Genomic DNA, 24,419 nt, shown 5'->3' on the forward strand with positions numbered 1-24,419 from the left:
AGTGTGTGTGTGTGTGTGTGTGTGTGTGTGTGTGTGTGTGTGTGTGTGTGTACCGGCTCACATTCCAAAACAGCCATTAATAATTGGAGACTGTAAACTGCCGTGAAAGCTTGTTTGCGCATTGTGATTGGCTGAGGATGAGGAAATGAAGTTACAAATTAGGGAATCGTTAGTACGTCCCATTGGGGTTGTGAGTTTTTCCTTGCCCTTATGTGGCCTCTGAACCGAGGATGTCGTTGTGGCTTGTGCAGCCCTTTGAGACACTTGTGATTTAGGGCTGTATAAATAAACATTGATTGATTGACATAGTAAATAATTAGAATGTAATTATCTTTCCAATCTACTCCTTTAATAAAAATTTATTTATTCAAATAACTTGTCAATCAACCAATAAGTCATGATAATGTGAGGTACTAAAAATATAATAAATGATTGACACAGTAGCTAGTCAATGGACAAAATGTTTAAAGGAGCCATATGTAATAATGTGGCCATAAATGGTACTGCAATCAGGGTCCAAATTCTGTAGTCTCCTCCCTCTCTCCCTGACTGAGGTTGCCAGATACACAGCTGGATGGACTGGACTACTCCAAGGAACTTCAAACTTCCACTGCCTCTTACTAGCGGTTGAGGTGCTGGGACTATAATAGCTGAATAGACAAGCTTTTTGTCAATAACAAATCTCTAACCAACACATTTGACACAGAAATGAGGCTATTTTCAGGAAGAAGTACATCATGCCTGAGTACAATATCACAACAAATGGCAATCCTATGGTTATTGTCAGAAAACAAAGACTAAAACAAACTACAACCAACTCTAGCAATGGTTATACTGGTGAAAATAAGTAGAGCATGCTTAGCAGCCTAATGTACGCCCAAAACTAAAGAGGAGACATTTTACCAAGGTATGCCTATAGGCTACTGTTTCAAACGTTTCAGATTGCCATATAACTTGGTACATGTAGTCCAAAATATGCAAACACGAATGAAGAATTATTTTATCATGTGATTTAGCTGTCTCCATATCTTTCACATTGCCATGATGACAGCCGTGCTAATGTTGGAACCCATTTCCTCAGCATATTGAGAAGGAAATAGGCACTGACACTACACATATCCACATTTTATTTGTCCAAAATATATTTTGCCCTGTCAGTTGGAATACACATGGACATACAGGCTAACAGGCATATATTTCCCCCGTTAGCCTTTATGTCGATGTTGCATTGACCGGGCTAGCATGCTAAGCATTACATTAGGAGAGAAGCACCATCACACTAAGCATTGGTTGCAGGAACATACTAGCTTTGTTAGACAAGATCATAGACTGTATTGGACAATATAGTTTACATACCAAATGTCCATTTCCATTTCTTACAAGTAATAAGAAAACATAAATGCATAACTTACCTACCAAGGAGGAAATTAGCAAATTTGGCGTCAGATGAAAAAATCTTCTCTGCCTTCAATGGTCTCCATCTTTCAAAGACATCCCCGATACAAATCCTGGGTTTTTCATGAATAAGTTGAGAATGGTAACTTTTAGATGTACTAAGGTCTGACATGTTTAGTAACTTTACCAGTGGCAGTAGCCAAACCAAGATGGCGGTGCGTAACTGGCAACCTGAATGTGACACACTCACGGACTTTCTAAGTGGTCAAACGGTGGAGGGCGGGGCATAAAAAAGAAAACAATAACAAGATTTCGGGGCTGTAAATGTAATTTTGAAATGCGCATATCCCGGCTGAACTACTGTTATCAGTTTGTTCGTGCTTGGTATGTGTGGGCATTACTTTTTGTTCAGAGTGAGTTCTTGGCTCTGCAAGGATCTTTACCCCTCTCCAGGACGGGAAAAGCGTAGTTGTCGGCAGGTATGGCAAAGAGACGGATCAAGGTTTTAACACACATTGTAGGTCGGAAAAAACGACGTAAAACGGAAAATATTTTTCTATACTTTTACAGAGTTTAAAAAGACGGATTTCCGACGATAGACGGAACAATCCCATGCCTGATATTAGTGTATGATCGACAGAGTAGTCAGTGGATGGACAGATTTGGAATAAAAATGATGAATAATTCTGCTAAATACCAGTTATTGACTAATAATAGTTTCTAAATAATTTATATCCAGGTTCGATCCACGCTTCCGCCATCCTAGTCACTGCCACTGTGTCCTTGGGCAAGACACTTGACCCACCTGCTCCCAGTGCCACCCACACAGGTGTAAATGTCACTTACATCATGGCTTTCGCTGTGTAAAATGTTATATAAATGTAATTCACTTTAATAATCAATATAATCCATGATGGAGACTTACACAAACATTATTGACCCACACAGTAGCTCAGTTACAAAGGATGGAAAGGATAATGCAGGTATGAAGTAGACAAAAAATGTACCATAGTAGCAATATACAATATAACATATGTAGTATTGACATATTATATATACAGTATATAATATATACTGATATATTATTATATATAACAATGACCATTGAAAGATATATATATATCATCATATATCCATATTTTGTGTTACTTATTAATTTTCATAGTCATATTACATATAGCTAATGTTCCATATTGTACTCTTTGCTTTTCTTTTCATCTCATGACAAAGTGCTTGCACTGGGGATGGGGGGGGGGATATTGAAGAGGAGAGTGCATTCCGGGAAGTTTTCAGATCAACTTGGGCTACGCATTTGGATGTGTTGTTCGAGGCTGGTCTCTATTCTCAAATATTTGACAATAAATTACAAAATACCTATACTGTGCTTGGTGGTACCTTTGAGATCAGTTTATATGTCATCTAAGGAACTTGGGACTGACCAGCGTTTTACATCCCACTTGGAGGAACATCTGGTCAAACGCAACACCATGTACAATACTACAGTATATGAAACAGCTGCAGCATAAAATAGAGATTAGATCCAGCAGAAAATAGACATTCTAAACAAAGAGAGGTAGCTAACATTTCAGGTAATAGACAGATGTCATCTATTGCTGTATGGCGAGTGATTATACAGCTGGATGGAGTGCGGAATGAAGGAGTTCTTGACTGGAACACTGTGGGAAGGAAGCTGAACGAGCCTGTTGGAGTGTGACCTCCGCTGTCCCTCAATTGTCAGGTGGAGTGGGTGGGCAGGATTGTCCTAATGGCCAGCAGTTTGTCCAGAGTCCTCCTGTCCCTCACTCACACAAACGCCTCCAACTGTCAATAGTATAGGCCGGCTTTCCGGATCAGTTTGTCAATCCGGTTCGAGTCCCTTTAGCTGGTGCTGCTCCCCCAACAAACCACTGCAAAGTACAGGGCACTGGCCACAACAGACTGAAAAAAGATCTCCAACACATTAAAGGACCTAAGCTTCCTCAGGAAGAAGAGTCTGCTCATGCCCGTCTTGTAAACAGCTTTGCAGTTGTCCTTCCAGTCCAGCTTGCTGTTCAAGTGGACTCCCAGGTACCTGTACTGCCCCACTACTGCCACCTCCCGGCCCTGGATGTTGATGGGCTCCACAGGGGTCACTCTCTTCCTGAAGACGATGACCAGCTCCTTGGTCTTGTCCACATTAAGGAGCAGATGGTTCGCCTGAGACCACTCCACAAAGTCAGCGATCAGTGTCCTGTACTCCAACTCCAGCAGGGCAGTGGCACTGTATGCATCTTTCGAATTAGCATACAGTAGGTCCAGAGTTGTATAGTCCCGTGTTGCACAGTGCACATATTGGTGGAAAGTTGAGTCCAAAGAAGCATGATGAATGAGAACGAGGGCATCGGGGTGTTTGGTCTGTTGCCTAGCAACAGCGGCATGAATGGTGTCACAAGCAGCAGTCTCGTCTGAGGAAGGAGGGATCTACACACCGATGGAAGATTCCAGAAGTAAACTCCCTTGGCAAATAATATGGTCGAATTCCAACAGCCAGAAGTTGGATGTCCGGCATACAAACACACTCCTTTACAGTTACACCACCTTTGATTGATTGAAACTTTTATTAGTAGATTGCACAGTTCAGTACATATTCCGTACAATTGACCACTAAATGGTAACACCCCAATAAGTTTTTCAACTTGTTTAAGTCGGGGTCCACGTCCTCTCCTTCACCAAGGTGGCAATCCCACCGCCTCTCTTCTTACCGCTCAGGAGTGTGTCTCTATCCGCCCGAGAGGTTGTGAAGCCGGGTAGAGACACGCTGTGGTCCGGGAAGTCCGCGACTAGCCAAGTCTCCGTAAAGCACAAGATACTGCACACGGCGTACTGCTTTTTGAGTTCGGACGAGCCCGAACAATTCGTCCATTTTATTCGCCGAAGACCGCACGTTCCCCATGAGGAGCTACTCAGTGGCCTTGTGGTTGGAGTGTCCGCCCGGTCGATATACGTTCCCATCCTCACCTATGGTCATGAGATTTGGGTTATGACCGAAAGGACAAGATCACGGGTACATGCGGCTGAGGTGGTTCGGGCATCTGGTCAGGATGCCGCCCGAACGCCTCCCTAGGGAGGTGTTTAGGGCACGTCCGACCGGTAGGAGGCCACGGGGAAGACCCAGGACACGTTGGGAAGACTATGTCTGTCAGCTGGCTTAGGAACGCCTCGGGATACCCCGGGGGGAGCTGGACGAAGTGGCTGAGGAGAGGGAAGTCTGGGCTTCTCTGCTTAGTGGTTAGTCAGTGGCCTAGTGGTTAGAGTGTCCGCCCTGAGATGGGTAGGTTGTGAGTTCAAACCCCGGCCGAGTCACACCAAAGACTATAAAAATGGGAGCCATTACCTTCCTGCTTGGCACTCAGCATCAAGGGGAAATGGTTCCCGGGCGCGGCCACCGCTGCTGCTCACTGCTCCCCTCACCTCACAGGGGGTGAACAAGGGTGATGGGTCAAATGCAGAGAATAGTTTCGCCACACTTAGTGTGTGTGTGACAATCATTGGTACTTTAACTTTAGGACAGAGGGAATTGCAGGCTTACATTTCCTTCTCCACTCCATCTTTGTGCCGGCGCGGCCTCCCCGGCGCTTTTCCCGTCGTCCCGCGGGAATGTGCGGCCACCATCCTCATAGCGCTGGCAAGGAGAGCGCAAACAGCTCCTGGTGTGTGCAAACTCAACTGATCAAAGCCAAACACAAAACGGCCCGAAAAGAAAAGTACCAAAAACACAGAAAAGTGCCTAACAAGCATCATTAGTGGTTTAAGGAAAATAATAATTAGACCCAAAGAAGTGTTTCGTTTTTTTCAAGTCTTTATGTGCAAGATTGTTCACCACAAACAACTGAAAGAAATGACAATAAAATCCCCAAAGTTGTTTTCTACATCTTTTAAATAAAGCTAAAGCTGGGTGTCTTCTTATACACATATATTTCTCTTATATTTCTCATATACTTCATGGCGAGCGTGCACGTCTCTTTAGCTCACAGTTTTCTTCCCTTCCGCCGCCGCGACACGGCCGCAAGTAAGGCGTCCGCTGGCTCCGCCCCCCTCGGCAACAGTTGTTTGGCACATTGAGACTAGCGAGTAACACATGGCGCTGGAAAAAGGTGCAAGAACCCACGGAAATGAAAAGAATAAAAAAATAAAAGACACCTGGAAACGGTGACCACATTTCTCTAAGAGACCACGCCCCTCGCCGAAAGGCTACGGACAAACAAAGAAGCACGCTAACGCTGATCCCCGTTACTAGCCCCTCCCCTCTCTGTGATGGCGGAATGTTCTAGAAGCTTGCAGAGCGGCGTGCGCGTCACTCAGAGACAACCGAGCTAAGACGTGGACGTGGCAAAGCTCGCACTTCCTGTGCGAAGCCACGCCTCCGAGTGATGCGGGCGACGTTGCCACGGGGGCCGACTGACTTCCTGCCTTAGCCCCGCCCCCTTTTATCCCCTCCCTCCCAGGTGGACATGATGCAAACACTAAAACACAAACAATATGTACACCCCCCCCGCACACCCGGAGAAGACTGGTTGCCATAGCGACCGGCTGGTCCGCCAATGGAATGTCAGTCTCTATGCCGACCGGCTGCGGCAGCCAATCAGAGGAGTCCGTGCACTTCGTGTTCCTCGACTGGAGTAAACGTCGGCGTTGGCACTTTAGCACGTCCGTTGCACACTGAGGGAGGGAGGGGGGCGAGGGGGGGGTTAGCATTCCTCGCTAACGAGCGCTTTGAGTCCTTAGAGCGCCCCCCTCAGGTTCATGCAGGTCACATGCTGCTTCCTGTCCATGACTGGCAAGGTCCCATGGCGGGAAAAACTAGGATTGGTCATTATGTGTGTACGTGTGTGTGTGTGTGTGTGTGTGTATGTGTGTGTGTGTATGCTTGTGTGTGTGTGTGTGTTCACAGGCCGTTGCTGTTGCGGTGCGTGAGGGGGGGTTTGGAGAGCTCCACCACGCCAGTGCGACTCTTCCCGATGACCTTGGGTGCACGACGCAGTAATTTCTGAGCTTCAGTGAACGCATCGGTCAACTCCTTTTTCCACTGCACCAACTCTGGATCGCTCTGATGACAACAACCACACGGTTACCACAACAACGTGTGTGTGTGTGCGTGTGTGTGTGTGTGTGCGTGTGTGTGTGTGTGTGTGTGTGTGTGTGTGTGTGTGTGTGTTACCTCGCACTGCAGCACAAACTGTTTCCCCCCTTTGATGCGCAGCAGGATGCATTTCTTGTCTTTAATCTGCGTTTCCTCCACAGACACGATCTGCTCCATGGTCAGCAGGTTTTGCTGAGGCGCACACAGAGCAGAGGTCAGAGGTCACAGGTCAGAGACGCCGCTCTCAAAAGGCCTGAGCACACATTCGTTCCTCGCTTCTTCTTACACTTGCGACACGCCTATAAAAGCTTTAACCACAGTTTGACCCCGGAACAGACTACTCAGTCTTGTCGGCGCCGATAATTGGCATTTTGACGTATATTGTATCGACCTTTTTTTTTTACAACAACAGAACTACATCAGCAGACGCAATAAGGACTCTAGTGGTGCACGATATACCAGTACTAGTATAGTATCAAAACCCTCCCCCAATTTTTCCACTACTAGAGCTTCTAATATTTTAGATCAATAAAATCCCCTGATGTTTTTTACTGCTAAATTAACCACAACATTAGCGCTAGTTATGTGTGGATCCATACTAAAATATCGATACCAGATCTCTGTGCTCTAATATCGATTCTCAAATAAAAATATCAATTAATAATTTTGATACTTTAGTTCAGGGCTGTATATATATATATATATATATATATATATATATATATATATATATATATATATATATATATATATATATATATATATATATATATATATATATATATATATATATATATATATATATATATATATATATATTAGGGCTGTGAATCTTTGGGTTTCCCACGATTCGATTCAAAATCGATTTTTTTTCAATACAACACGATTCTCGATTCATAAACGATATTTTCCCGATTCAAAAGGATTCTCTATTCATGGAATACATAGATTTCATCAGGATCTACCCCAGTCTGCTGACATGCAAGCAGAGTAGTAGATTTTTGTAGAAAGCTTTCATAATTGTAAAGGACAATGATTGCAATAATGTACATTTGTTTGAACTATTAAATGAACCAAAAATACGACTTATTTTATCTTTGTGAAAATATTGGACACAGTGTGTTGTCAAGCTTATGAGATGCGATGCAAGTGTAAGCCACTGTCACACTATTGTTCTTTTTTTATAAATGTCTAATGATAATGTCAATGAGGGATTTTTAATCACTGCTATGATGAAATTGTAACTAATATTGATACTGTTGTTGATAATATTTTTGTTTCACTACTTTTGGTTTGTTGTGTGTGGTGTTTGTGTCTCCTCTCAATTGCTGTTTATTGCAGTTCTGAGTGTTGCTGGCTCGGGTTTGGTTTTGGAATTGGATTGCATTGTTATGGTATTGCTGTGTATTGTTTTGTTGGATTGATTAATAAAAAATTAAAAAATAAATACATTTTTTGAATAATAAAAAAATATATTTAAAAATCGATTTTTAAAAAATGAGAATCGATGCTGAATCGCACAACGATTCGAATTCGAACCGATTTTTCCCCACACCCCTAATATATATGTATATGTATATATATATATATATACAGTGGGGCAAAAAAGTATTTAGTCAGCCACCCATTGACAATCAATGGGTGGCTGACTAAATACTTTTTTGCCCCACTGTATGTATATATATATAATGTGTATATCTATTTATATATAAATGTATTAGAGATGTCCGATATTATCGGCCGATAAATGCTTTAAAATGTAATATCGGAAATTATCGGTATCGGTTTTTTTATTATCGGTATCGTTTTTTAATTTTTTTTAATTAAATCAACATAAAAAACACAAGATACACTCACAATTAGTGCACCAACCCAAAAAAACTCCCTTCCCCCATTTACACTCATACACACAAAAGGGTTGTTTCTTTCTGTTATTAATATTCTGCTTCCTACATTATATATCAATATATATCAATACAGTCTGCAAGGGATACAGTCCGTAAGCACACATGATTGTGCGTGCTGCTGCTCCACTAATAGTACTAACCTTTAACAGTTAATTTGACTCATTTTCATTAATTACTAGTTTCTATGTAACTGTTTTTATATTGTTGTACTTTCTTTTTTTATTCAAGAAAATGTTTTTTATTTATTTATTTTATTTTATTAATTTAAAAAAAAAGGACCTTATCTTCACCATACCTGGTTGTCCAAATCAGGCATAATAATGTGTTAATTCCACGACTGTGTATATCGGTATCGGTTGATATCGGTATCGGTAATTAAAGATTTGGAACTCGGTTTCAGCACTGTGTTATAGGTGACAAAGTATATTATTATGAATTATTAGTTGGAGGTTTTTCACAATAAATACAGATTTTTTGGTAATTTTTCTTACATTTCTACTGTTGTTTTTGTACTCATGTAAGAACAGAATAAAAATATTAATCATGTGATTGTGTAACGGCATAATCTCGTGTGTCAAAACTTCTGCCTGTGTGAAAATATTAATAATTAATAACATTTGACAGTGTTAATTATGGTTGTTTTAATTCTCTTAAATTAATTAATGAGTTAATAAGATTTTTGTATTTATTGAATAATTAAACTTTGTTTATATTTTTTGTATTTTGAGAGCTTCTATTTTCAAGTTTAAATAACTTTTACTGCAAATTATTAATATTGGCTCCAAATATCCGTTACCGGCCTTGAAAAAATAATCGGTCAATCTCTAATTCACTGTTCGGTCAATGTGGGGGGGGGAGCAACAAGGTCAAAGGGTGACGTCACTTCAAGGCCTCACGGGGTGCTTCTTCAACTAGCGACAGTAAAGGGGGCGGAGCCTACACGTCTACGAGACGGCCGTGACGTCATGTGACACTCACCGCGTCTTTGTGCTGCTTCAAGCGACCGAGCCATGTTTCCTTGGCGTGTTGAAGACACACACACACACAGTGAGGTGACACACACACACACACACACACACACACACACACACACACACACACACACACACACACACACACACACACACACACACACACACACGCACCCAGCAGACATGGTGCACTCACCCGTGACTCCCCCTCCCCCCTCCACTCCACTCTGTTGGGGAAGAGGTAGAAGTAGCGGCGCTGCCATTGTGTGAGGAAGGGGTTGCCCAGCTTCAGCATGTACCCGTGCATGATGCAATCCTTCCCCAGGGCGTAGTCTGAGCACGTGCACGGCAGAGAAAGCGGGCGGTGAGCGCGCACGTGGGCGACATGGAGGCTAAGCTCAGGGGGGGTCTCACCTTCCTCGTGGCCCAGCTGCTTGTTCTTGGCCCTCTTGCGAGCCTCGTTCTTGTCCGTGTCCGAGTTGACGGCCTCGTAGACGGTCTCCGCCACTTCCTGCTGCCAGCGCTCGGAGATGACCAGAGGGAAGTTCTTGTAGAGCTCCTGGTCGCTGTCTAGTAGCTGCGGGAGCAGACGCCATTCAGCGGGACGCTGCTTTGTGCTGATTGGACGCCGGTCTTACCTTGATGCCCTTGGTGTCCTCCTCGTCAAAGGAACCGATGTCGAAGGCGTCGGCGGCGTTGACCTCCCCTCTGGGCGGGATTAAAGGCGGCGAGTACTGCAGCACAAAAGACAACTTTGAGGTTTCCTGCGACAGGCCGGGATTTGTTCATAGAGGAGGGGGCGGGGCCTCACCTTCTGCAGGTACACCTGCTGCCAGTCAATACCCTTGAAGAAAGGATGCTCCTTCACCTCTGACGCTCTGCTTGACACCACACTGCATGTTACTCCTCATGTGACCACAGGGGGCGCTGTTGGCCATCGGATAGCATGGCGGGGGGCGTGTCTTACCCTCGGCCCTGGCAGCCCAGCCTCTTGGACACGTCACGCTGCAGGAGACCTTCCAGAAGTTCTTTCAGTTCCGCCGTGAAGGAGTCGGGCAGCTCCACGTTCTAGAAGGGAGAGCCACGTAGAAGGTGTCATTTGTCAGCAGGATGTAGCGTGTATACAAGCGGACCGTTCATTATGTGGCCGCCATTGAGACAGCTATTTATATCCTCACCCTTCCCCTTCCTGTGGGAGGATTAAAAGATCAAGTAGCTGGATTAAATCCTAATCTGGATTTAAACTGATAGCAAACATCACACTTTCTCTCTTTGGACTTTACATCTTTCACACGCACGCACGCACGCACGCACGCACGCACGCACGCACGCACGCACGATACACTTGTGTCACTTCAAAACTTAACTTCTTGACTGTAACACACTTAAAAAAACAAGTTTAAGTATGCAAGTCTTATGCATTTAAAAAATTAAGTGTATGTACGCCAGTGTAACGGACTCATGCACTCACACGACTAGTTAAGTTCAAGTTAAAGTACCAATGATTGTCACACACACACACCAGGTGCGCAAGCACAACACACATATGCACTTGAAAGACTTAGTACAGGTATGTAAGTGTCATGCACTTAAAGGGCTACGTGTAAGTACACAGGTGTAACAGATGCATGCCCTCAAAATACTAAGTGCAAGTATGCAAAATAATGCACTGAAATGACAAAGTGTAATATGTAAGCATTCTGCACTTAAAGGTCTAAGTGTAAGTACACAGGTGTAACAGATGCATGCACTCAATAGACTAAGTGCAAGTATGCAAAATAAAGCACTTAAAGGACAAAGTGTAAGTATGTAAGTGTAAGTACACAGGTGTAACAGATTCATGCCCTCAAATTACTAAGTGCAAGTATGCAAAATAATGCACTTAAAGGACAAAGTGTAAGTATGTAAGTGTTCTGCACTTAAAGGTTTAAGTGTAAGTACACAGGTGTAACAGATGCATGCCCTCAAAATACTAAGTGCAAGTATGCAAAATAATGCACTTAAAGGACAAAGTGTAAGTATGTAAGCGTTCTGCACTTAAAGTACTAAGTGTAAGTACACAGGTGTAACAGATTCATGCCCTCAAAATACTAAGTGCAAGTATGCAAAATAATGCACTTAAAGGACAAAGTGTAAGTATGTAAGTGTTCTGCACTTAAAGTACTAAGTGTAAGTACACAGGTGTAACAGATGCATGCACTCAATAGACTAAGTACAAGTATGCAAAATGAAGCACTTAAAGGACAAAGTGTAAGTATGTAAGCGTTCTGCACTTAAAGGTTTAAGTGTAAGTACACAGGTGTAACAGATGCATGCCCTCAAAATACTAAGTGAAAGTATGCAAAATAATGCACTTAAAGGACAAAGTGTAAGTATGTAAGCGTTCTGCACTTAAAGTACTAAGTGTAAGTACACAGGTGTAAAAGATTCATGCACTCAATAGACTAAGTGCAAGTATGTAAGTGTCCATCCATCCATTTTCTACCGCTTGTCCCTTTCGGGGTCGCGGGGGGGTGCTGGAGCCTGTCATGCACTCATAAACTAAGTGTAAGCATGCAAATATAATAGTGTAAGTATGCAAGTGTTATGCACTCAACAGACTGAGTTTAAGTATGCAAATATAAGGCACCTAAAGGACTAAGTTTAAATTTGCATGTCATATGCACTTAAAAGATTACGATTAAGTATGGAAGTGTAACACATTAATGCACTCAAAAGACTGAATTGAAGTATACAGAGCTAATGCACTCAAAAGACTGAGTGTAAGTACGCAAGTGTAACAGACTCATGCACTCAAAAGACTAGAACATAGGTGTAACACATTAATGCACTCAAAAGACTAAGTAAGTATGCAACATAATGAACTTAAAGGACAAAGTATAAGTATGTAAGCGTTCTGCACTTAAAGGGTTAAGTGTAAGTACACAGGTGTAACAGATTCATGCCCTCAAAATACTAAGTGTAAGTATGCAAAATAATGCACTTAAAGGACAAAGTGTAATATGTAAGCGTTCTGCACTTAAAGTACTAAGTGTAAGTACACAGGTGTAACAGATTCATGCACTCAATAGACTAAGTGCAAGTATGTAAGTGTCCATCCATCCATTTTCTACCGCTTGTCCCTTTCGGGGTCGCGGGGGGGTGCTGGAGCCTGTCATGCACTCATAAACTAAGTGTAAGCATGCAAATATAATAGACCTAAAGGACTAAGTCTAAGTAGGTAAGTGTTATTTCACTCAAAGGGCCGAGTGTAAGTATGCAAATATATTGCACTTGTAAGGACTAAGTGTAAGTATGCAAGTGTTATGCACTCAACAGACTGAGTTTAAGTATGCAAATATAAGGCACCTAAAGGACTAAGTTTAAATTTGCATGTCATATGCACTTAAAAGATTACCATTAAGTATGCAAGTATAACACATTAATGCACTCAAAAGACTGAATGGAAGTATACAGAGCTAATGCACTCAAAAGACTGAGTGTAAGTACGCAAGTGTAACAGACTCATGCATGCACACAAAAGACAAAGACTAGAACACAGGTGTAACACATTAATGCACTCAAAAGGCTAAGTATGTATGCACAATAATGAACTAAAAGTATGTAAGTGTTCTGCACTTAAAGGTCTAAGTGTAAGTACACAGGTGTAACAGATTCATGTACTCAAAAGACTAAGTGCAGGTATGTAGGTGTCATGCACCTAAAGGACTAAGTCTAAGTATTCAAGTGTTATGCACTCAAAAGACAGAGTGCAAGTATGCAAATGTTATGCACCAAAGGGACTAAGTATAAGTATGTAAGTGTTCAAAATTCAAAATCAAAAATTCAGTGTAAGTATGCAAGTATAATGCACTTGTAAGGACTAAGTGTAAGTAGTCAAGTGTTATGCACTTGTAAGGACTAAGTGTAAGTATACAAGTGTTATGCATTCAACAGACTGAGTGTAAACATGCAAGTGTTATGCAATCAACAGAGTGAGTGTAAATATGCAAGTGTTATGCACCAAAGGGACTAAGTGCAAGTATGTAAGTGTTATGCACTCAAAAACTAAGTGTAAGTATGCAAATATAATGCACTTGTAAGGACTAAGTGTAAGTATGCATTCAACAGACTGAGTGTAAATATGCTAGTGTTACGCACCAAATGGACTAAGTGTAAGTATGTAAGTGTCATGCACTCAAAAACGAAGTGTAAGTATGCAAATATAATGCACTTGTAAGGACTAAGTGTAAGTATGCATTCAACAGACAGTGTAAATATGCAAGTGTTACACACCAAATGGACTAAGTGTAAGTATGTAAGTGTTATGCACTCAAAAACTAAGTGTTAGTATGCAAATATAATGCACTTGTAAGGACTAAGTGTAAGTATGCATTCAACAGACTGAGTGTAAATATGCAAGTGTTACGCACCAAAGGGACTAAGTGTAGGTATGTAAGTGTCATGCACTCAATAACTAAGTGTAAGTATGCAAATATAATGCACTTGTAAGGACTAAGTGTAAGTATGCAAGTATTATGCATTCAACAGACTGAGTGTAAACATGCAAGTGTTATGCAATCAACAGAGTGAGTAAGTGTAAGTATGTAAGTGTCATGCACTCAAAAACTAAGTGTAAGTATGCAATAATAATGCACTTGTAAGGACTAAGTGTAAGTATGCATTCAACAGACTGAGTGTAAATATGCAAGTGTTACGCACCAAAGGGACTAAGTGTAGGTATGTAAGTGTCATGCACTCAATAACTAAGTGTAAGTATGCAAATATAATGCACTTGTAAGGACTAAGTGTAAGTATGCAAGTATTATGCATTCAACAGACTGAGTGTAAACATGCAAGTGTTATGCAATCAACAGAGTGAGTAAGTGTAAGTATGTAAGTGTCATGCACTCAAAAACTAAGTGTAAGTATGCAATAATAATGCACTTGTAAGGACTAAGTGTAAGTATGCATTCAACAGACTGAGTGTAAATATGCTAGTGTTACGCACCAAATGGACTAAGTGTAAGTATGTAAGTGTAATGCACTCAAAAACTAAGTGTAAGTATGCAAATATAATGCACCTAAAAGATTAAGTCTAAGTATACAAGTGTTATGCATTCAAAAGAGCGAGTGTAAGTATGCAAATATAATGCACCTAAAAGATTAAGTCTAAGTATACAAGAGTTATGCATTCAAAAGAGCGAGTGTAAGTATGCAAATATAATGCACTTGTAAGGACTAAATTGAAGTACACACGTTTAAACAGTTGTATGAATTTAATGCTTTTCTATGCCATTTAAGGCCTGCATTTTTGTCAAATCCATTTAATGCTGTGGATTAAACAAGTGTAAAGGTGTTATTTGTCTTTGATAACAATATAAGTTCAAATGAACACCCAAAAAGGTGTTAAACAGGGTTTTTTACGCTTTACCTAAGAAAAAATGTGATTTATAATTTCTAGTTCCTTCTTTGTGACCCTTGACATAAAGCAATGTTGTGTATTTAATGGTTCCGACAGATCTTACCATGGTGAGAGTCATCCTGTCAATCTCGTGTTTGTCTTTGGTCTTGTGCTGTCTGAAGGGGCTGTGCCTGCAGGGGGCAGCAACACATCATTTGTTACTGTGCCAAGCAGACACACTCACACCTCCTTTCTGACCCACTGGGCTCAGACATGTGGCCTTTCCACACATCAAACCCAGATGAAGAGGGGGACAGGAAAGGAGGGTCGGTGGCGGTCAGAGAAGAGGGTTGGGGTAGCAGACAGGAAGTGGCGTTACCCTCGGAGGAGCTTGAACAGCATGCATCCTAAAGAGAACCAGTCGGCGCTGCTGTCGTACGCCGTCCCTTTCTGCAGCACTTCTGGAGCCATGTAGCCGTGAGTACCACTGCAAGCACAACGTACAAAACAACCGGCTTGATATGCAGCTTGCAGCGATAACAAACAAGATGGCTGCCTTCTCCCTGATGTCAAAGTTTTTACTGCCTTTAATTTCACCATTATTTAGTGCAGTGTTTTTCAACCTTTTTTGAGCCAAGGCACATTTTTTTCATTGAAAAAATGCGGAGGCACACCAACAGCAGTAATCATTAAAAAATGAAACTCCGGTGACAGTAAAAAGTTGTTGTCGCAATTGTTGGATATGACTTTAAAGCATAACCAGCATGCATGACTATAGCTCTTGTCTCAAAGTAGGTGTACTGTCACCACCTGTCACATCATACCCTGACTTATTTGGACTTTTTTGCTGTTTTCCTGTGTGTAATGTTTTAGTTCTTGTCTTGCGCTCCTATTTTGGTGGCTTTTTCTCTTTTTTTGGTATTTTCCTGTAGCAGTTTCATGTCTTCCTTTGAGCCATATTCCCCACACCTGCTTTGTTTTAGCAATCAAGAATATTTCAGTTGTTTTTATCCTTCTTTGTGGGACATTGTTGATTGTCATGTCATGTCACATTGTGGACGCCGTCTTTGCTCCACAGTAAGTTTTTGCTGTCGTCCAGCATTCTGTTTTAGTTTACTTTGTAGCCAGTTCAGTTTTAGTTTCGTTCTGCATAGCCTTCCCTAAGCTTCAATGCCTTTTCTTAGGGGCACTCACCTTTTGTTTATTTTTGGTTTAAGCATTAGATACCTTTTTACCTGCACGCTGCCTCCCGCTGTTTCCGACATCTACAAAGCAATTAGCTACCGGCTGCCACCTACCGTATTTTTCGGAGTATAAGTCGCTCCGGAGTATAAGTCGCACCGGCCGAAAATGCATAATAAAGAAGGAAAAAAACATATATAAGTCGCACTAGAGCAGGGGTCACCAACATGGTGCCCGCGGGCACCAGGTAGCCCGTAAGGACCAGATGAGTAGCCCGCTGGCCTGTTCTAAAAATAGCTCAAATAGCAGCACTTACCAGTGAGCTGCCTCTATTTTTTAGATTTTATTTATTTACTAGCAAGCTAGTCTCGCTTTGCCCGACATTTTAATTCTAAGAGAGACAAAACTCAAATAGAATTTGAAAATCCAAGAAAATATTTGAAAGACTTGGTCTTCACTTGTTTAAATAATTTCATAAATTTTTTTACTTTGCTTCTTATAACTTTCAGAAAGACAATTTTAGAGAAAAAATACAACATTAAAAATGATTTTAGGATTTTTAAACACATATACCTTTTTACCTTTTAAATTCCTTCCTCTTCTTTCCTGACAATTTAAATCAATGTTCAAGTAAATGTATTTTTTTTATTGTAAAGAATAATAAATAAATTTTAATTTAATTCTTCATTTTAGCTTCTGTTTTTTCAACGAAGAATATTTGTGAAATATTTCTTCAAACTTATTATGATTAAAATTCAAAAAAATTATTCTGGCAAATCTAGAAAATCTGTAGAATCAAATTTAAATCTTATTTCAAAGTCTTTTGAATTTCTTTTAAAAATTTTGTTCTGGAAAATCTAGAAGAAATAATGATTTTTCTTTGTTAGAAATATAGCTTGGTCCAATTTGTTATATATTCTAACAAAGTGCAGATTGGATTTTAACCTATTTAAAACATGTCATCAAAATTCTAAAATTAATCTTAATCAGGAAAAATTACTAATGATGTTCCATAAATTTAATTTTTTCAAAAACATTTGAATTAGCTAGTTTTTCTCTTCTTTTTTTCGGTTGAATTTTGAATTTTAAAGAGTTGAAATTGAAGATAAACTATGTTTCAAAATTTAATTTTCATTTTTTTCGTGTTTTCTCCTCTTTTAAACCATTCAATTAAGTGTAAATATCATTAATTATTAATAATAACATAGAGTTAAAGGTAAATTGAGCAAATTGGCTATTTCTGGCAATTTATTTAAGTGTGTATCAAACTGGTAGCCCTTCGCATTAATCACTACCCAAGAAGTAGCTCTTGGTTTCAAAAAGGTTGGTGACCCCTGCACTGGAGTATAAGTCACATTTTTGGGGGAAATTTATTTGATAAAAGCCAACACCAAGAATAGACATTTGAAAGGCAATTTAAAATAAATAAAGAATAGTGAACAACAGGCTGAATAAGTGTACGTTATATGAGGCATAAATAACCAACTGAGAAGGTGCCTGGTATGTTAACGTAACATATTATGGTAAGAGTCATTCAAATAACTATAACATATAGAACATGCTATACGTTTACCAAACAATCTGTCACTCCTAATCGCTAAATCCCATGAAATCTTATACGTCTAGTCTCTTACGTGAATGAGCTAAATAATATTATTTGATATTTTACGGTAATGTGTTAATAATTTCACACATAAGTCGCTCCTGAGTATAAATCGCACTCCCGGCCAAACTATGAAAAAAACTGCGACTTATAGTCCGAAAAATACGGTACTGATATGGAAGAATATAACCTGGTAAGTTTGCCGATCTCCAGACAGTACAGACACTTAACAACAACACATTATTTGCGGATTAAGGGACAGCGGAGTTCATACTCCAACAGGCTCCTTCAGCTTCCTTCCCGCACTGTGCGATTCAAGAACTCCTTCATTCCACACTCCATCCAGCTGTATAATCACTCGCCATACAGCAATAGATGACATCTGCCTATTAGCTGTCACCTGACATGTTAGCTACTTTTCTTTGTTTATAATGTTTATAATGTCTATTTTCAATTTCCTGCTGGACCTACTCTCTATTTTATGCTGCTGCTGTCATATATACTGTATATACTGTAATATTGTACGTGGTCATTGGTTTATATTATATATGTTATAGACATAGTATAATATATCTGTATATAAATTATTCTGTACACATATTATGTATATATTCGTATATATGTTAGATTTTTTTATAGCTATATTAGTCTATTTATACCTGCATTGTCCTTTCCATCCTTACACTTTCCATCACTGTAACTGAGCTACTGTGTTGAACAAATTAATTTCCCTTGTGGATCATTAAAGTTTGTCTAAGTCTAATTACTGGTTTGCAAAAAACATTTTTAACCCAAATAGGTGAAATTAGATAATCTCCCACGGCACACCAGACTGTATCTCACGGCACACTAGCACAGTGGTTGAAAAACACTGATTTAGTGCATGTGCCTCACAATAACATGACGAAGGTCCTGAGTAGTCCTGAGTTCAATCCCGGGCTCGAGATCTTTCTGTGTGGAGTTTGCATGTTCTCCCCGTGACTGCGTGGCTTCCTCCCACCTCCAAAGACGTGCACCTGGGGATAGGTTGATTGGCAACACTAAATGGTCCCTAGTGTGTGAATGTGAGTGTGAATGTTGTCCATCTGTGTTGGTTCTGTGATGAGATGGTGACTTGTCCTGGGTGTAACCCGCCTTCCGCCCGAAAGCAGCTGAGATAGGCTCCAGCACACCCCGCCACCCCAAAAGGGACAAGCGGTAGAAAATGGATGGATGGATGGATTTTCAAACTATGCTTGTGTGTGTGTGTGCTAGCGAGCTGATGTTCCACCTGTCAACAGTAGGTGTCAGCGTCCTTAAGCTAATCCTCTTGTGGGTGCTTGGGGTCATCAATTATTAACACGCTGCAGTGAAACCAGTCCCAAACACATCTTATTGCCGCTAATATCTTCAAAGCACCTTTAAACAGAGCACAAAAGCCAGTTTGGACCAGATCGTGCGCTTAGTGAAATACGGTAAACACCCTCACTCCAGGTTAGCATGTGACCAAAAGTCACATATTAGCGCCGTGTTAGCATAGACTCACAATGCCGCTAGCACGACTCGCGGCCATGTTTACTTTTGCCATCGCCACCGTTGACTCGAGCGATTAGCAAGATGAGAGTCTACGCCCTTGGACGCACACACTCACACACACACACACACACACACACACACACACACACTGGTTATCATTTGGAATGGGGACCAAGTTTTTGATCATGACTTGTGGGCACCACCCTTTCTACAGGTTGTGGAGGCATAAAAAAATGGTGTAAAATGACCACTGCCCAGTTAGCTCATACACGTCTTTAAATCTCTGGATTGATGAAGTAATGTGCTGATCATTCTTACTGGGGACCCTGGGGAAAAAGAGTTAATATGGTTCATGGGGACCAAATTTAAATCATTTTGCATAATTCACACACATTTGTACGTGACTACTAAAAAAAAAAAGAAGTTCAAATGAAATATGACATGATGGTCAGAATACAGCACTACAGCTGTCCTCTTATAGGAAGTTTCACCACTTAAATGTTAAAGCAAATCCTGCATCTTCTGTGAAATGACTGAAAACTGTTATTTAGCAGTAATGAAGTTGTCTGCAACTCCAACTAGCATATATAGAAGGATGAAACATTCTAAATGTGAATCATACTTTAAAGGCCTACTGAAAGCCACTACTAGCGACCACGCAGTCTGATAGTTTATATATCAATGATGGAATCTTAACATTGCAACACATGCCAATACGGCCGGGTTAACTTATAAAGTGACATTTTAAATTTCCTGGGTAACTTCCGGTTGAAAACGTCTATGTATGATGACGTATGCGCGTGACGTCAATCGTTGAAACGGAAGTATTCGGACACATTGTATCACAATACAAACAGCTCTGTTTTTATCGCAAAATTCCACAGTATTCTGGACATCTGTGTTGGTGGATCTTTTGCAATTTGTTTAATGAACAATGAAGACTGCAAAGAAGAAAGCTGTAGGTGGGATCGGTGTATTAGCGGCTGGCTGCAGCAACACAACCAGGAGGACTTTGAGTCGGATGGCAGACGCGCTATCCGACGCTAGCCGCCGACCGCATCTATGATCGGGTGAAGTCCTTCGTCGTGCCGCCGATCGCTGGAACGCAGGTGAGCACGGGTGTTGATGAGCAGATGAGGGCTGGCGTAGGTGGAGAGCTAATGTTTTTAGCATAGCTCTGTCGAGGTCCCGTAGCTAAGTTAGCTTCAATGGCGTCGTTAGCAACAGCATTGCTAGGCTGCGACAGGCGGCACAGCATTAACCGTGTGGTTATAGGTCCAGTGTTTGGTTCGGTGTCTCCTGATAGTAGTATTGTTGATCTTCTGTCTATCCTTCCAGTCAGGGGCTTATTTCTTTTGTTTCCATCTGCATTTAAGCACGATGCTATCACGTTAGCTCCGTAGCTAAAGTGCTTCACCGATGTATTGTCGTGGAGATAAAAGTCACTGTGAATGTCCATTTCGTGTTCTCGACTCTCATTTTCAAGAGGATATAGTATCCGAGGTGGTTTAAAACAGTGGTCCCCAACCACCGCGCAAGAAATTTAAAAAAAAACTTTAAAAAAAACTTTAAAAAAAAAAAAAATTAAATCAACATAAAAAACACAATATATACATTATATGTCAATATAGATCAATACAGTCTGCAGGGATACAGTCCGTAAGCACACATGATTGTATTTCTTTATGAAAAAAAAAAAAAAAAAGAAAATCCCCCCCACCCACCCCCCGGTCCGTGGGACAAACTTTTAAGTGTTGACCGGTCCCCAGCTACAAAAAGGTTGGGGACCACTGGTTTAAAATACAAATCCGTGATCCACAATAGAAAAAGGACAAAGTGTGGAATCCAATGAGCCCTTTTACCTAAGTTACGGTCAGAGTGAAAAAAGATACGTCCTGCACTGCACTCTAGTCCTTCACTCTCACATTCCTCATCCACGAATCTTTCATCCTCGCTCAAATTAATGGGGTAATCGTCGCTTTCTCGGTCCGAATCGCTCTCGCTGCTGGTGTAAACAATGGGGAAATGTGAGGAGCCTTTCAACCTGTGACGTCACGCTACTTCCGCTACAGGCAAGGCTTTTTTTTATCAGCGACCAAAAGTTGCGAACTTTATCGTCGATGTTCTCTACTAAATCCTTTCAGCAAAAATATGGCAATATCGCGAAATGATCAAGTATGACACATAGAATGGATCTGCTATCCCCGTTTAAATAAAAAAAAAATCATTTCAGTAGGCCTTTAAGGTAATAATGTTTTATAATCATGCTGTATGAAAATGTCATCCTAAGGAACACTAAACCAGATTTTGTTTTTGGAAAAATATATTAGTTTTAACTAAGCATGGACACCATACAGAATCACAGTACTATTAATGCCAGGATAACAAATGTTTCACTTTTCACTTAGGCATCTTCAGAATGGATCTGACTATCATTTAAAAAGGTTTCCCTTTAGGGGACCTGTTTTTTTGTCCCCATACCGCCAGAGGTCCCCTGAAGGTGACTGTGTAAACAGAGCGATGTCCCCATTAAGTAAGCATTGTCAGAACACACACACACGCACACACACACACACACACACACACAAACAAACAGGTGAACTTACACGCTGGCGTGAGGTTTCTTCTTGGAGAAGTCGCAAGCCAGGCCCAGGTCGGAGATCCGAACGTGGCCGTGCTCGTCCAACAGGATATTAGCTGGCTGAGAGAGGAAGCGCACTTAGGATTAAAAACAGGCAAACTCATTGGCTGTGTCTCAAATGGAATGCTCGCACCAGTGCACTTCAGTAAGCACACTGTGTTAAAAAAACAACAAAAAACCTCTTCTTATAAAGCTGTAATTATTTTCTATAAAATATGGTAAATGGGTTATACTTGTATAGCGCTTTTCTACCTTCAAGGTACTCAAAGCGCTTTGACACTATTTCCACATTCTCACACACACATTCACACACTGATGGCGGAGCTGCCATGCAAGGTGCTAACCACAACCCATCAGGAGCAAGAGTGAAGTGTCTTGCTCAAGGACGCACCGGACGTGACTAGGTTGGTAGAAGGTGGGGATTGAACCAGGAACCCTCAGGTTGCTGGCACGGTCACTCTCCCAACCTGCACCACGCCGTCCCCAAAATGTGTTTTGTATTCATACTTTTTACTATAGTTACCTTCTTCCGTTTACTACTTTCCATCAGTATAGTCTGCCCCACCCCTACCGCTACGTGGCCAGGAAGGCCACCGTGTCGGATGGCAAGGGTCCATCACCGCTTTTAGACAACATCCGGCCACCGGCAGTGTACTGCATTTTAACGTGCTTCTCACTTACGCACTCAAAAGACTAAGTGAAAGTACACAGATGCCATTGAGTCATCACGCAAGATGTCATTTCTCTCCCAGCACAACCAACATTAGACCAGTGAGTAGGGCTGGACAATTAATCGAATTTGGATTTCGATTGTGGCTTCTCGCGATTATGAAAATGTAATAATCCCAAAAAAAAACAACAGATTAACAACTTGTGACAGTGAAACAAGAGCACGTCTATCAAAGTTTAGCATCTCACCAGTTGCTACTTTTTATTCGACACAGCGCTAATTGGGGCGGTATAGCTCGGCCGTGCCAGCAACTTTGAGGGTTCCAGGTTCAATTCCCGCTTCTGCCATCCTACTCACTGCCGCTGTGTCCTTGGGCAAGACACTTGACCCATCTGCTCCCAGTGCCACCCACACTGGTTTAAACGTAACTTAGATATTGGGTTTCACGCGCTTTGAGTCACTAGAGAAAGGCGCTGTACAAACATAATTCACTTCACTAATAGGCCTAATCAATAGTCACTCAACTCAACAAATAAAGTAAGGTATATGATTTCCAAACGGACAAAGTCACTTAATTGGCCAATAAAACGGAATCTGTTGTTAAATGCAGAGAATATCAGGGAAATTGACATCAATGTGAGTGAAATGTTGTCATTGTGAGGAGAAGGAACATTTGTTTGGGAAAATAATGTGTCATTCATCCCTGACACACTCAAGCGCCCCGCCCTGAACTGAACAATGTCGATACGGCCCTTTGAACAGGGATTCAACCACGAAGCTAAAGCTGGCGAGAACGATCCATACACCCACAACACATCTCATATGCTTGTGTGGTTGTGAATGACATCATCGATGTAAGATCAATGTAAAAAATCTGTGGTCGCAGCTCGAGAGGCTCTCTTTTCGTAAAGCCTCAAATTGTCTCCTTACTGAGAACAACAGCACAGCACAGTCCCCCCCCCCGCCTCCCCTTCACAATAATAGCGCGGTGTGAACATCCAGTCTGACTGCGCTAACAAAACAAAGGTTTCAAAAACGTACACAAGCATAATGTACTTTGTTTATGATGCTTTGAGCTAAAATACTAGTCAAAATTGTCCAAATATGTACTGCACCAATAAACGTGAAGATTTAATTAACAATAATTATGTTTTCAAATGAGTGAATAATGGTGTAATTAACCGTAATTACAATATCAATCAAAATAATGGGGATTATTATTTTTGCCACAATGGTCCAGTTAGCGTGTGTAGGAAGGCGTGGTGAAAGTCGTACCTTGAGGTCTCTGTACACCACAAAGCGGTTGTGCATGTGTTCCAGGCCCAGTATAATCTCTGCAGCGTAGAAGCGCATCTCCTTCTCGCTGAAGACGCCATGCTGGGACAAGTGGTAGTGCAGGTCGCCGCCTAGACGCACACACAGTCAGTATTAACATCAATTGGCTGCGCTAATTGTCTCTTGGGTGTAAACAATAATCAATTCCAGGACTTGACGGCCTCCACATGCGTGTGAATGTCGGGGTTTGTGTGTGTGTCAGTGCCAATGACCTCCACCAGGTGAGTAGTCATGTTAGCACGATTACATGAATAACAATAGCCATTTGCCTTTTTAAAGCATTACATGGATTAAATTCTTTAAGATGTCAATAAACTTTTCAATCAATCAATAGGTTGTGTTCACCTGACATCAGTGACGTCCGGCTCATTAACTATGCGAGGCAGCATTTGTTTTGCCATTTTACCTTGCTGGAAGAAAAACGCCCTACGGTCGCGTTGTTTTAGGCTGTTGGAACCGTTCAAATAGCAGGCATGTGATTTGAACTCAATGAAAAAGACTGAAAATAAGCCGGGGGTCTGGTGGCATGTTCCATTTTTGCAATTGAACACACAAACATTTGCACCAAAAAAGCACCGTTTAAAGATGTTTAAGCGTTTAAAGAATTGAAAAATGAAAATGAATGTGTTGGCCATGGTTTTATCCAGACGCATACATTTGTCCAAATGTGGACAAGTAGACACATTGTGGGTTCCCTG

At 41.2% G+C, this 24,419-nt stretch overlaps 1 protein-coding gene across 2 annotated transcripts in view; it reads right to left on the reverse strand.

Moving 5' to 3' along the window:
* Positions 1–5,201: 5,201 nt before the first annotated feature.
* grk3 (G protein-coupled receptor kinase 3) overlaps positions 5,202–24,419 on the reverse strand; it is a 63,072-nt gene continuing 43,854 nt past the window's right edge. Inside the window, exons 11-22 of one of the 2 annotated variants that reach the window (XM_062030838.1) lie at positions 23,662–23,792; positions 21,682–21,776; positions 15,155–15,262; positions 14,900–14,966; positions 10,360–10,460; positions 10,204–10,270; positions 10,031–10,126; positions 9,807–9,969; positions 9,589–9,725; positions 9,400–9,438; positions 6,593–6,706; positions 5,202–6,481 (exon numbers count right to left, since the gene is read on the reverse strand). In XM_062030838.1, coding sequence (XP_061886822.1) covers positions 6,320–6,481; positions 6,593–6,706; positions 9,400–9,438; positions 9,589–9,725; positions 9,807–9,969; positions 10,031–10,126; positions 10,204–10,270; positions 10,360–10,460; positions 14,900–14,966; positions 15,155–15,262; positions 21,682–21,776; positions 23,662–23,792 — 1,280 coding nt within the window. In that variant the 3' untranslated portion in view covers positions 5,202–6,319. The remainder of the gene's footprint in view (positions 6,482–6,592; positions 6,707–9,399; positions 9,439–9,588; positions 9,726–9,806; positions 9,970–10,030; positions 10,127–10,203; positions 10,271–10,359; positions 10,461–14,899; positions 14,967–15,154; positions 15,263–21,681; positions 21,777–23,661; positions 23,793–24,419) is intronic. The other variant, XM_062030839.1, reaches the window with a different exon arrangement.

The sequence above is a fragment of the Entelurus aequoreus genome, linkage group LG21, assembly GCF_033978785.1.
Source record: "Entelurus aequoreus isolate RoL-2023_Sb linkage group LG21, RoL_Eaeq_v1.1, whole genome shotgun sequence".
Lineage (NCBI taxonomy): Eukaryota > Metazoa > Chordata > Actinopteri > Syngnathiformes > Syngnathidae > Entelurus > Entelurus aequoreus.